This window comes from Setaria viridis, chromosome 3, assembly GCF_005286985.2.
Source record: "Setaria viridis chromosome 3, Setaria_viridis_v4.0, whole genome shotgun sequence".
Classification (NCBI taxonomy): domain Eukaryota; kingdom Viridiplantae; phylum Streptophyta; class Magnoliopsida; order Poales; family Poaceae; genus Setaria; species Setaria viridis.
Window position 1 is genome coordinate 13,851,596 of NC_048265.2, and position 15,238 is coordinate 13,866,833.

General features: G+C 42.6%; 1 protein-coding gene across 1 annotated transcript; it reads left to right on the forward strand.

Annotated features, from left to right (window-relative positions):
* Positions 1–479: 479 nt before the first annotated feature.
* On the forward strand, positions 480–3,939 carry LOC117847196 (NAD(P)H dehydrogenase (quinone) FQR1). Its single transcript, XM_034728357.2, has 4 exons — positions 480–634; positions 2,873–2,966; positions 3,139–3,401; positions 3,511–3,939. The coding sequence occupies exons 1-4, from the start codon at positions 612–614 to the stop codon at positions 3,743–3,745; spliced, it is 615 nt and encodes a 204-aa protein (XP_034584248.1). The 5' UTR covers positions 480–611; the 3' UTR covers positions 3,746–3,939.
* Positions 3,940–15,238: the final 11,299 nt, after the last annotated feature.

The following is a 15,238-nucleotide window of genomic DNA, read 5'->3' on the forward strand; positions in this document are numbered from 1 at the left end:
TGCTTAACGGCCTGATTTCTTGTCTGAAATTGCAAAACGCCAAAACCAATGGACGAGCTAGTAATCTGCCTGTGCCACCCTGCCATAGCCCATAGCTTGGAGCTTCCAGAACCCGTCGCCGTCAGGGTTGTTGGTGGCGACAGTGAGAGATCATGGAGGCATCTTGGCATGGTTGGAGATGAACCCTGCAGAGATTGAACTGGTCCATTACGAAATTGCTATGTTCCGAACTTGCAAAGGAAGCTCCAAAATTCGTGGTTCTCCATGCTATTTGGTCTCTGCACAGGGCTGTCAAGCTTAGCTAATGCACGCGGTAATATTAACTGCTGCCGAAAGTGTTTACGTACAACCACGAAATCTCGATCCTGAATTTCTTGCTTCCTTTCTCACGAGGCCAAATTTCTGAATTCTAATGCAACCCTGAAGTACAGATGGGCTGACGTGGCGTCTGCCACGCTGGATCACAGTTGGCGCCACGGCACCTGCGGCCTATAAATACTCTGCCCTCCCTCTCCCCATCGTCTGCATCTCGAACCCATTAAACAAAGAAAACGCCAGCGTCCTCGATCCTTCCTTCCCCTGCCTCCAGATCTCAGATCCGAAGAGCTCCAATGGCGGTCAAGGTCTACGTCGTGTAAGTATCCGCCGCACCACCCGCCTACTGCCATAGTTTGTTTTCCTTTCCTTTACGAATAAAAAGCCGCCGATGCCTTCGAATCAAATTAGACCGCGCGGTGCTGAACTCAGTTGTTTTGGAATTAAATCGAAAGTCCCGTAATCAGAATTCGCAGGCCATTGCTGTGCCATTTCTTTTTCCTTCAAAATTGCTCTGCAACTTTCGATGATGCTTCAAGAAGGTTTAATTTCAGTTTCGATCACTCCGGTTGTGTCCAGGATCAATGAACTTGAGGCAGTTGGGAAAGGGTTTAGATAGGCTACTGAATAATTTGGTTTCTGGCTGTCAATGTCTCCATCACGGGGGTGGGTTAGGCCAATGGCCCCTCCGTGATGCCCTGATGGTGGGAACGTATCCTGCACTAGTTTAGTCATGGCCGTGGCCGGTTGGCTTTACTCGAAACCTTTTCTTGTCGTGGGAAATGCTGATAGATTTTCGCCCCGATGGAGTTATTGGCGTTGCCGCGAGCGTTCTTGCAATGATTTCTAGTTTTATACTGGTGGCTCACATCATCACTGATAGTGAGACTCACGGCGATTTGATTAGGTTTCTATTATCATGAACGGCTGCTTTGACAGACATTTGATTTAGTCATGTATGACAGCTTCACCGACTCCCTGTTCCCCACCAGCTACCAAGTCTAATTGGTCATGACCAATTACAAATCCATCTTCTTATTTTTTTTCAATGCTGGGAGCCGGAAACATTTAGCATTTAGCAATAGCGATGCATTTTCTATTTTTATCATACTGCAAGAAGTTAGAGTACTCAACATTAAAAAGATGGAATCCACATGTTAACTGCTGTCAAGGTTAATCTATCAATACAAGATCATGTCCAATTTGTATCAGTCATTCAAGATGAAAATCCTAGCAAAATAAAACCTGGCTTAAAATTAGAAGGAATCATTAAATTTTACATTGTCTCCATCTAAAGGGAGTTTTAAGCGTGTCCTAAAATTGTTTTCTGTAGAGGAGCAAATTTTATCTGCTCATTGAGCTGAAACTACAGTTCAATTGCAAACTGACCTAAAATTACAATTAAAGCATATCCTAAGAACTGTTTTTGTTTTTTTCAGATTTAATAATCTAGCTTGTTACAATTTCTATTCCTTTCAATGATCAAAATTCATCGGTGCTTCTTACATATATTGTATGCCTATTAAACTTTTGATGCCGTTGTTTCTGTCTGTATATGCAAAACTTCTAGAAAGCCTTAATGATACATTACTTTTCTTTCGTGGGCAATTATGAAATCCACATATGCCCTTTTATGTTGATGTGGATTTTCCACTACAACAGTACAATCCCACTCTGTCTTCTGATGGGCATGCATGTTTGCTACCTCTTGTTGCTTCCCACTTGCAAATCAACGCATGGACCCTTTACTTGATTCACACTTTTTCATCTCTTCTTATTTGCATCCCAAACCCAAACAATTGCATTAACTAATATCCAAATATTAGGACCATGAAGTTCATTGGTCTTACTGAATACTTGAACTTGGCATACTTGACTGTTTAGTTTTTGGGTGCATGGATCCTGTTATTGGCACTTTGGCAGACAACAGTGTATCTGTCAGCCCACATCACATCTCTATAGTTGAAGTCACATGTATATGACAGCTTGAAAAGGTAAACAACCACTCTAATATCATTTAATATAAGTAAACAGTAATTCACTTAGATTTTTCTGCCCGAATGAGATTGTCCAACTACCGAAAAAGTGAGAGCGTCTAGAAACCTTTCAATAAAAGATGGGGAGCACGTGTTTCTTTCTAGTACATCTTTACACCTAAATACCTAATTGACACTTGAAATATTTTTCAGTAATGTTATTGCGGAGCAGTAATTTACATAAAAAGAATACACCATTTGGAAGCTTGGGGCAAAAATTTGTATCCATAGGATACCATCTTTGCTGAAGTAACTATATCATATATTATGTGTTAAGTTATGGACTTACATGTAACCTCTTTTTTATCATGAATAAACATCCCCAATACAATTTGGCTTATGATACCCTCATTCCTTCGGTGTAAGCTTTACTCTGTTCTTCCTTCCTAAAGAGTTCCCTGAGTGTAAATTGTGCATATACCGAAAGTAAGAGTGATCGATATTCAATCATTTTAGTTATTGCACAGTCGTTCGCATCCATCGTAAAAGCAGTAAAAAACTGTACCCATTTTTTTCAATAGGTTTTACTCCATGTACGGGCATGTTTCCAAGCTAGCTGAGGAGATCAAGAAAGGCGCCGCCTCTGTCGAAGGTGTGGAGGTGAAGATATGGCAGGTCAGTCTCAACATCCATGTAGTGTCGTAAGTTGGCAACACTGCAATAATCTCTGGTTTGGATGCCTGTCGAAAGCTAGAGCTAATAACGTGTTTCTAGTGGGCATTCCAGCCTGCATGCTTGGCAATTGTCACTCTGCTTCTGACGAGCCATGTAAAACCCATGCCAATAGGTCTCTGAGACTCTGTCCGAGGAGGTGCTCGGCAAGATGGGCGCGCCCCCGAAGACGGACGCACCGATCATCACGCCGCAGGAGCTCGCGGAGGCCGACGGGATCCTCTTCGGGTTCCCCACGCGCTTCGGCATGATGGCCGCGCAGATGAAGGCCTTCTTCGACGCCACCGGCGGCCTGTGGCGGGAGCAGAGCCTGGCCGGCAAGCCCGCTGGCATCTTCTTCAGCACCGGCACCCAGGGCGGCGGGCAGGAGACCACGCCGTGAGTTGTCTTGCACACCTCGCGTCGCACAAGCTGATCGATCACGTCCAGAGAGTGATAAGGACAGCCGGTAATATGTATGTGCATGCTAACGTTTTCCCTTGGTCAGGCTGACGGCGGTGACGCAGCTGACGCACCACGGGATGGTGTTCGTGCCGGTGGGGTACACGTTCGGCGCCAAGATGTTCGGCATGGAGAGCGTGCAGGGCGGCAGCCCGTACGGCGCGGGCACGTTCGCCGGGGACGGCTCGCGGTGGCCGACGGAGGTGGAGCTGGAGCACGCCTTCCACCAAGGCAAGTACTTCGCCGGCATCGCCAAGAGGCTCAAGGGTGGATCCGCCTGAGCGCCATGGCCATGCCAGTGCTCGCGCGTACCTGCACCTACATATACACCTTGTGCAGCATCCATATATAGCTGTTCTTGTGGATCTCGTTCGCTACTCTACACTACGATGGCGTGTTATTCGGCCGGTATTGTTGTGGTTTGGATTGAACTGCTTGTGAATTTGGTACGCGGATTGTGCGTTTGTGCTTGATATACCACTGTGTGCTTCTATTTTCGTTTTTGACAGGATCACTGACTCCCTGTGCTCTAATATCACCCCCGCTTGCTTGGGCTAAGGAACAAAAGTCCTTGGTTTCGGCCTACTTACTACCCTTTTTGGGCGCAATCCGGTAGGCAGCCGAAGCTAGCGCGGCCCAAGTGTTCATATATATAGCGTGCGAGTGTCGGCCTGCATACGCAGGCCGGCCCAAGAAAAAAGACACCTGAAAATTGGATTTCCTTTAATATTCTTCCGGTAGATACATAATTAAACATTATAGCCCGGTTGTAGCCTAACCCACAACAATCCAACTAACTATCTCAACATTTACCTGAACTATCTCAGCATTTATTCTGGGGCTCGCTCCTTCCTATCTACATTATTCTTTCTTTTTTTTACGTAGCTGGCAGACGCTAAAAAAAATATTGGTGAATGCAAAAAAAATGGTGCATGTAAAAATTGTTGAGTAATAATATTGATGAGTGTAAAAAAGTTTTTTAAAAAATTTGGTAACATCAAGAAATGTTGGTAACAATTAAACCATCCTTTTTAAAAAAAATATTGATAAATGTCAACAAATATTGATAGATGTTAAAAAAATATTATACATAGATTTAATATGGGTTTAAAGATAAGTTACTTGTCTACCTTCCAGAAACCATATAGGAGCCCCATAAAAAATCACCCTAAGATTTTTTCCCCAAAATATTTTGGCGTAAAGACCCCTACCATCCCCCCCCCCCACACACACCTATTTAACCCCTTAAGGTATATGACATATGTATGCATACTTGTTTCTATTATTAGGTAGTATAGCCGGATGATAGGTAACAACTTTAACCTCAATCGTGAGTTGTTTCTATTCTCTGTATTATCACTAGTTTTATACTCATGCATTGTTTGCAACAAATTATTTCATAAAAATCATTTGTTATAACTAATATTTTTTTTGTTAATAAAGACAACAGAGTACTAACTAATATAGTCCACTAATCGTTGAACGATGTGGCGGAACCATCCGACTTAAACTAGCTTAAGTGTGCCTAATCGCTGTCAAAACATCAATTATACGAAACACACTTAAAACAGTTTAAATCCGTTAGTTTGTCGAGTGTCCCTAGGACGCCTCGAATCATCTACGACTTGAATCGTAGCCATACATTAGGATCACTTCCACGAAGGGAAAGCATCAACAAATATTACATTTTTACATATATACTGGAGGTGCGAATTATTACAAACCATATATTGAAACAAACTTAAAGTGCAAGTTAGACTATTCTAAAAGTTTCGAACATCAAACAAGTCCGAGGGGTAAAGTGATTATACAACTAGGTTTCACTCTAGGGTATTACGAGACCCGTAAATACCCTAGTTCTTCGGGCCATCCTCTTCAGTCGGCTCTTGCCGTGCATCTGAAAACAATAACAAGGGATCCCTTGAGTACAAAGGTACTCGGCAAGACTGACCCGACTAACCAGAATAGGTAGATTGAAAATAACTTTTCAAGGAATATGATAGCTTTTTAGTGTACTAGTTGACTCACATTTTTCGAAAGCTTACTACTTGTGGAACCTTAGTTTTGTTATTTTATTCAAGATTAGTTCTTTACCTAACCAGTCCATGTGGACAAAATATTTTTATCAATCAAGTGTAACTAACATCATACATCAATATTAATTCAAGGAAAATACTATATTCAACTTGATTACTCTACGATGCTTAAATGATGATCAAGTGCATTCATAACCGAGAATTGCAACGATCTGGACTGATTTACATCCTGCAGAAGATACCTAATCACCAGCCATGCACAACTGATCGGGTTGCGCATAACAACCTTTCGATTAGCCGTACCCAAAGATTTGAATTATAATTACCCGAACCCAAGGACGCACCTCCACATGGGATCCCACGTCTGGTCTAATCTCCATGTGAGTTTCACGCTACGCCCCTACCTTTCTGCCGCACGCCAAGCATGGGTAAGAATATTTCCAATCAGAGAACCAACTAACCTGCCGAGCTTGCTGCCAGGTGAAAATCACTTGATCAGCGGTTAAAACAACGAACGGGCCTTAAACAGATTAAATTCATTGGACTGATCCAAAGCTATTTTTTTCTTGATCAACATGTATGACAATATTAACCTTAGGTGATTGAGTAACAAAAGTTACTTCAAGGGAGAATCTAAGCATTTCTAAGCATAGGATGGTTACTAATTATTTGAACAGGTGGCAAAGATGTCCTAGAAACAAGGTTGTTTTATGCATAAGAGTAGGTTTCAATCAACTCCTAGACATTAATGCAAAATGAGGAAATAACCAATAATTTGGACCATGAATAAGAATTTCAGAAATTAGATAGGTGTGGATGCATCGGGGCTTGCCTTGGTTCAAAAAACAATAGTTTCTTCTGAAGATCCTTCAACACAAGGAATCAATTCAATAACCTCAATTTCCTGAGGTTCTTCTGAGAAATCCAAGATATCCACTTCTGGGGCTTCTATTTCTACGATATGATGCAAGCCAAAGTTAGATATGTACAGTTTTTGGAAATAAAGACTATACAACTTATCTTCATGATAAAGTTGCAAGCCAACAATAATCTACCCATAAAAGATTAACCCATAATTTAATTTCTTTAACTAACCTAACTTAAGCCTTTTCTTTTATTTAGAAAAGCATTATAATTAATTTCTAATCTGAAAAACTTAATTCCTATGGATTAATAAGTATTTATGAATAATAAAATATTATTTAGAATTTTATACATTTCATAAAGATTAAGTGTTTATTTAAATGCCTTCATTAAAGGCACTAAATAAATACTTAAATTTTTATTACCTTATCCTAGGGTTTAAAAAATTCTAATGCATAAAGAAAATAAAATACACCTAATAAAATTGGTTTCACTAGATTTGGACAATTCTACAAATTATAATGAATTAAATAAGAAAACAGAATCTAAATCTAATTTCTAAAACTATAAATCAACATTATCCCGAAAACCCCCTTATGGAACCTTTCTTACTCATCCCCGCCCTAACCCACTCTAACTGACACACGGGCCCGGTCAACAAACTGCTTTCCCAGCCTTGACCGTGGGTCTACCGGCGGGTAACCGCGATGGCTTGTCGCCGGCGAGGCCTCCGGCGATGGGAATACCATGACTCGACTCGCGTTAACCTAGCACAACTATTGATGGTGCTCTAGTGGTGGTTGGGTGAACAACGGTGGCGAGCAGCGGAAGATAGCGGCGAAGTGGGCGGCGCTAGGCCTACTGACGACACGAAGCTCGATGGTGGCGACCTGACGACCGCAAGCAGCTCTGAAGGCTTCAGTAGGACCTAAGCTACGCAGGGCGCTCCCAGACCAAGGCTCACCATAATCGGAGCAAGGAGCTCCACGACGGTGGCCCTGGTCGAGGCTTGCGCACGGCACCCACACTCTAAGCACTCTGCGATGGACTGCTATAGCCTGCGCAGAGTCATGAAAGATCTGCCGGAACCTTTTGGAGCCAAGGACAAGGGCAAGGCTGAAGAAGACAAAGACGATGGCAACAACGGCAAATTCCAGAACCTGTCCAACACTATCAACGTCATCTTTGGCGGCACACCGAGTACTACTACCAGGCAGTCCAGAAACTAGCCCTCCGAGAGATTATGTCCATTTAACCTGCAACGGCTACATTCCTCAAGTGGTCCGAGGTGCTAATCACCTTTTTGAGGAACAATCAGTGGACTAGTTTCTCCGACCTAGGATGCTATCCTCTCGTCCTAGACCCAGTAGTCGCTGGCTCTCGACTCACCAAGGTCCTCATCGATGGCAGCAGTGGTCTCAACGTACTCTTCGCCAAGACTTTGAGGAAGATGGGCCTAGATGTTATGGATGTGCTCACCTCGACGAACTCTCCGTTCTACGGGATTGTCCCAGGCAACGCGACTGTACGCCTTAGTCAGATGGTTTTGCCAGTTAGCTTTGAGACCAAAGAACATTACCGGACAGAGTATATCCGGTTTGAGGTAGCGGATTTCGAAACTTCATATCATGCTATCCTTGGAAGACCTGCACTGGCCAAGTTCATGATCACCCCGCATTACGTGTACCTAGTACTCAAAATACTAGCACCCAATGGAGTACTCTCCCTACGCGGAGACTTGAAACGATCATATGACTGCGACACAGAAGCCGTGGTGCTAGCAGCAACTACTCAAGTGCTAATTCAGTGATGCAAGTCTTTGCCGCCTACAAGAAATTGTCCTCGGTAGAACTCGAAATTCTAGAGAAGAAGTTGGGGACAACCAAGGTCAAACCGGCAAGTGAAGTTGATATTAAATCCATTGACCTTGAGACTGGTGATAGCTCAAAGACATCCTTGATTGGCTCAGGACTGAACCCCAAAAAGGAAGACGCGCTCGTCAGCTTCCTTTGGGCAAACTGAGACATCTTTGCATGGAAACCATCAAATATGCCGGGGGTGCTCAGGGAGTTGATCGAGCACTCACTAAATGTGGATCTTAAAGCTACGCCAAAGCGACAACGACTACGCCGTTTCGCTCAAGACAGAAGGGAAACAATCAAAAAAGAGTTGGCCAAACTACTCGTGGTTAGCTTCATAAAAGAAGTCTATCATCCAGAGTGGCTGGCCAATCCTATCTTGGTGCGAAAGAAGAACAACAATGAGTGGAGGATGTGTGCAGACTACACGGACCTTAACAAGCACTACCCAAAGGATCCCTTCAGGCTCCCTAGGATTGATCAAGTCATCGACTCGACAGCTCGATGCGCTCTACTCTGCTTTCTCGATTGCTACTTGGGGTATCACCAAATAGCTCTCTAGGAAGAAGATCAAATCAAAACCACATTCATCACCCCTTATGGAGCTTTCTGCTACTCTACTATGTCCTTTGGGTTGAAAAACGCAGGCGCCACCTATCAACGAGCCATCCAGGAGTGTTTGAAGAAACAACTACACCTCAACATAGAAGTGTACGTGGATGACGTGGTCGTAAAGACCAGAAATCCCGATGACTTGATTGTGGATCTTGAAGAAACTTTCGAAAACTTACGAGAGTTCTAGTGGAAGCTGAACATGACAAAGTGCGTGTTCGGTGTTCCCTCCGGAAAACTACTCGGTTTCATCATCGGTCACCGAGGAATTGAGGCTAACCCCGAGAAGATCGCTGTTAACACAAATTTGCATGCTCCATCGTGCATCAAGGACGTCCAGAAACTGACTGGGTGTGTGACGGCTCTCAACAAATTCATCTCAAGACTGGGAGAATGGGGACTAGCCTTCTTCAAACTACTCAAGCAGCAAGATAAACTCTAGTGGACCGAGGAGGCAGATCAAGCCCTTCAATAGTTAAAGGACTTCCTATCAAAGCCACCGATCCTCACGGCATCTAATCCCAATAAAGACTTGTTGCTCTACAACACCGCGACTACTAACGTCGTCAGCACGGTGATCGTGGTCGAAAGATTACAACCAGGCCATGTATACGAAGTACAGAGGCTTGTCTACTTCATTAGTGAGGTGTTATTGGATTCCAAATCCAGGTACCCGCCAGTTCAAAAACTGCTATATGCAATACTACTCCTCTCACAGAAGCTACGATACTACTTCCAAGAACACAACATCTCCATCTTCACATATTTCCCCTTGGAAGAAATCCTCCACAATCGAGATGCAACAGGAAGAATCTCCAAGTGGGCAATAAAACTCGGAGCCCTATCCCTAGAATTCAAGTCAAGGACTGCCATCAAGTCACAAGCATTAGTCGATTTCATGGTAAAGTGGCAGGAAAATCAAGTACCAACACCAGCTATGTGCCCAGCGCATTGGATCATGTACTTTGATGGATTACTCAAGCTCGAAGGCGCCGGCATAGGGGTACTCTTAATCTCTTCCAAAGGAGAACAACTCAAATAATAACATTGTCTTACTTCAGTTGTCATTAGACTATCTTCTTTCTAGAGACATGGAAGTCCATGGTGTTTACAACATTGGCATGTTCCTGGAATCTTAACATCCTCATGTTATCTTTCCATTTCCAGCTTTGGCGCTACACGACCTGTCTTATTCTTTTGACAGTTCCCTACTTCAGCAACTTGTCTCTTCACTGGTTCAGTGGGAATTCCATCCTTGGATATCTCCATGTTAGTCTGCATCCTTTCTTGTAAGACTTGAGCTTGCATGGCTAATAGCTTCTCTTTGTCGAACGGTGGTGGAACAGACAGAACTTGATTGTCATGACTGTTGATAGGGTTGCAGTTCCAAGGAAGTGAGGCCCTCTCTGTGATATCCTGATGGATATTGACCATGGTTTGAGCCATTGCTTGTAAAGTGTGAGTTTGTGTTGCCACATATTCTAACATCTTGCGTTCAAATGATGAGGCTACGGATGGAATGTTGAGGTCACCTTCATTGGCTCTATCTTCATGATTTTCATTGAGACTCGCCATCTGATTGGGTGATAAGGATAGGATCAGAAGAGAATAAACAAAATTGAAGAACAGGGTAGAGTAATTCATGATATCTTCATCTTTTATTAGGTTGTCATCTGAGTGAGATAGATGGGAGGATAGAAAGCAACAAGGTAGCAAAGAAACTGGAGTACGGCCTTCTTTTCTTCGACTTGCTTCTTTCCGATAGTGGTGGTGGCGATAGCATCTGCTTGTTGACATTAGTGTTGCCTTCACTTTCTTTTCTTGATGTCCATCAGAATTGAGAGATAGAAAGATAACAAGGATGTGGGAGGTACAAACAGATTCGAAGAGAGAGAAAAGGAAATGAAGAGGAGGGAGACAACAAGATTCTTATGGCAGAGTTGATAGTCTTTCATCTTTGCTTGTCTCGAGTAGAATCTTCCTACTTTCTTCATCTTCTTGGTTCTTGTGATCATCATTAGAGTAAGATTAGGGATATCAGGGTAAAGCCTTCAAATCTTCAACTTGCTTCCAGCAAGACGGTGGTGGCGATGTTAACTCTTGCTTGTTGTCATTGGTGTTGACTTCAGTTCCCTCTTTTCTGATGTCTTCCACTGGCTCGGGTAGAAAGGAATGGATGACAAGGATATGGGAGATTCAAAAGAAGAACCCAGCTAGGCAACTGATGTCATCGCAGGTAGAAGACCCACAATACACCAACAATCAATACAAAGTACCAACTCAATCAAAGTTATAAAGACAGGCATCATCATGCAAACACAGAGCTTCACCAGCAACCAAATAGTCAAGGAACGACGCGAAACGTTGTTAGTAAGGCTGCAAAGGGGTACTCCTAAGAAGGGATGGCTTCTTCGGTTGCCGAGGCTTGACTTTTGGTGGTGAACTGGTAGCTTCATTCTTAAGATGACTTGAATAGGCTTCAGGATAGGTGACGCGAATCATCTAAACATTTTTAAATAAAAGAGACACTTTGAAATCAAAATTTAAGGGAAAGATTCCAAGGTATTTGAAAAGCAATGGGGAGGAATGGGTGTATTGGAAATAAAATCAAGGAGACAGACTTGCAAGGATAAGTAGGTCGTCAAGGAGATAAATAAGCAAGAGATGAGAGGGTAGCAATATCACCCATGAATCAAGGATATGATATGCATTAAGATCAAAAGGCATCAAGGAGAAAGATTAAGTATACAAGGGTTGAGGATTTAACAAAAACAAGAAAGGTAATGGATCAAGGTGCGAGTAGAAAAAATAAGTTTTTTTACGTAGAGAGTAAATCAATAGACAAGGATTGAGGGTTTAGCAATAGCAAAACAAGGTGGGGGTAAAGGGTTAAGAGTCAAGGTTGATCAGAAATAAGCAATTAAGGTGTACAAGTGAGAATACTCATCAAATTGGTCAAGGATAAGGTAGGGATGGTTATTATAGCAAAACAGACCTTGGAAAGCGACCATTTCTATCTAGGCTTATGTCCTACAGTCGATACAGCTCTGATACCACTTCTGTCACACCGGGTTTGAAAACAAAACCAAGTGCTACCTATATGTATGCTAGAATCAAGTTTTATACATATAGTGACATCATAAGTGAATAACAGGAACAGTATCACGTAAAAAGATACAAACAGACTTACAAGACTATCAGAGACACACATCTTAAACCTTAGAAACGGAGGCTCTAAACTTCACAGGCAAATGACTGGGGGTTGCGTATGCCTAGAACTCAGCATCATCTTCATAGCAACTTCATAGCAGCTTCTTCTTCTAAGCAGCAGTAAGCAAGGGTGAGTACACTTCTGGTTGGTACTGAGCAAGGCCATAGGAACTAACCAGAATAACGATTTAAGTCCATCTTCAAGTTTAATTAATCATGTGAGGGTTCAGGCCGCTCTTAACCGTGAGCACGACTGATGTATCAGTTTACACTCTGCAGAGGTTGTACATCTTTACCCACAAGTCGCGTAAAAATTTAGAGAACTTTGGACCCAACCATGTTGTGCTGATCAGGCACAATACCCCACTTCTGAGGTATGATTACATAGAGACGCTACGAGGCCTTTACAAAGATTCCCTAGTAAGTGGTAACCTACTAAGGTTTCTGGATCAGTAACAGGGCATAAACCCTCCCTAGTGGGTTTAGTGTCTTAGCAAAGTCCACTTCCCAAGAGGACCGAGTTATACCCCATCTGCTGCGACCCCTCTTGCCCTTTCGGTAAGGTTACCCCAGACTAAGATCTCTAATTAATTAGCCAAGACCAAAGCCATGATAGTTTTTGTGATTGTACTGTTTTCCTGGGTGGTTCTCCATGTTCTAATTAACATTATCATGATATTATGAACAAAGTATAGGTAGCAGGATGGTTAGGGACACTTGCCTTTCTCCAACGTAAAGTTACTTTTACTGCCTCTTCAGATCTTGCTTTGTTGAAACTCTTAATCTTCAAAGCTTCGAACGGCGATCCTTCTAATCGAAGCAAACACCGGCACAAACATACAAGCAAACAAATAAGTACAACTAAGAGCAATACACCAAAACAAAAGAAAGGCTTTAAAAGAGCGTACTAAAGGACAAGGCTTGATCTAAGGTCATGCAAATGCAGGAAACGCTGAGATCGGAACTATCGAGAAGTTTGATGTATCAAAGAAATAAAGAGACTATATGCTTGATCCATTTTAATTAAATAAAACACGAACATAGGTTATTTCAGAGAAATACCCTATTTGGAATAAAGCAAGTCATTTTTAATCATTGAAAATGCGGTAAACTTAATCATATTTTATTTGTAAATATTCAAGTACGAATTATGCCAATTTAACAATTAACTTTAGAAATTCAGAGCATGTATAAGACATCTAATCGAATAACTTTAGAAATTCAAAGCATGTATTCCCTGTTCAACTAAACATATTATTATTGAAAATTCATTTATGATATCATTAAGCATCTTAACTTTATTTATGAAAATCGATGTATAACCTAGATATCTTTTATTTAGAAAAGCTAGTTATAATTAGGAATTAACCAATTAAACCTTAGTTTATGAAAATCGGGATAGAACCTACTCACTTTTATTTACAAAACTAATTGAATAATAATTAGTCAAATTAATATTGATTATGAAAAACCGGTGTAAATCCTACTTATATTCTTATTAGGAAAAGGAATTCCAATAGGCATTAATCAAATTAACAATAAATTTATTTTCAAAGATAGGAAATTATGTTCAACATCACTACTAACGTGTACTTTATGTTGTGAAGAATCTAACGCAACTGGAACGAGGTTAAACGGAGCTAAAACATGGAATCTACGGACTAAACAAGGTTCTAGGGACCTAAACAGGATTAACCGTAGACTACAGGGGTTAGCAAGAAAGATTACCGAGACGCAAAGAACAAAGCCCGCGAAAAGCTGAAAACTCGGGGTTAGATCTACAAAAGGATAAGGCTGGATTAGATTGCAAGGAACTAAAAAGTTTAGGGGGTTTTCTAAAGATTGATCAAAGCACAAAGATATTGAAGGAATTACATAGTTTGTCAGGGTTAAGACGCAAAACGGCATCTTATCCTTTTCTTCTTCCTTGCGCAGGGGCTTGCACTGCTCTGGCCGGCGGCACTAGAACCGGCGGCTCACTGGCGCTTGGCGCGGTGAGGAGGGGGACCGGTACTAGTGAGGGAGAAGAGAGAGGTGCAAGGAGGGAGCCTCACCGGCGACAAAGGGGAGGAAGCAGAGGCGCAAGGCCAGTGAACAGGAACCGGCGGCGGCGAAGCTTTTGGGCGGGGTGCTCTGGTGCGAGAGACTGGCGAGCGAGCGGTTAAATGGAAAAGGAAGCTCCAGGCAAAGGTGTTGGGGGATTTATAGGGTGTAGGGAGGAGCGCAGAGGGCGCCCGGGGGAGGCCAACGGTCCGGCCGGCCATTAATGGCCTTTGGGAGTGGAGCGGCAGATTCTGTTGCGAAGAGGAAACGAGGGGGCGGCAGCTCTCATGCGCGTGGGAGGCAGACGGGCACAGGGAGCCGAGGGGGCTCGGGAAGCCGGAGCGGCACAGGAGAGATGAGGGACGCGGCGTCTGGTAGAAACCGAGCGGGCGGCGCTGGAGGTAGAGGATGAGCCCGACTTGCTGGGCCCACCGGTCAGCGAAGCAAGAGAGAGGGAGAGGAAGTGGGCCGGGCCGGCGGAAGAAAGGAGAGGCCGGTGGCCTGCTGAGGAAAACAAAGGGGAAACGGGCCGGGCTGAGATAAGAAGAAAGAAAAGATTTTAGAAATAATTTCTCATGTAAATGAAAATCTAGATAAAGCTAGATAATTCATTTAAACCACAAAAAATACTCTAAAAATCCCAAAAGTTCTAGGAAAAATTCCAGAGACAATTTGGGACACGAGGAACCAAATAAAATATTTGGTGCTCTTGAAAAGGATTCTACAACCATCCAAAAATTGGATTTAGCTGTAAGAAAAGGAGAATAAATTTCAGAAAAAGCTGGAAAATTCTCAGAAGAACTTCGACAACATCTAAACGTATTTTTAAAACTTTTTCACTCATGAAACACCAAGACATATCATCATGAATGCACAGACAGAGAACAACACTATTTAATTCCAAAAACAAACAATTACTTTTCCTATACTAAATTTCCTGTAAAGAAAAAAAATGTTGGAAAAAAATTTAAATGATAGAAAATCGTTGTTTGATTATTCTTCTTAATCACATCCTGAAATTTGAAAATTTTAGGGTGTGACACAAACGATTCGAATCGAGTTTCTTAACCTTGCAAAGGTGAACCTAATCCCACGGCATTGCGTACCACGATGGGTCCACATATGTCAGCCATCCCCGTCAATCCCTGAG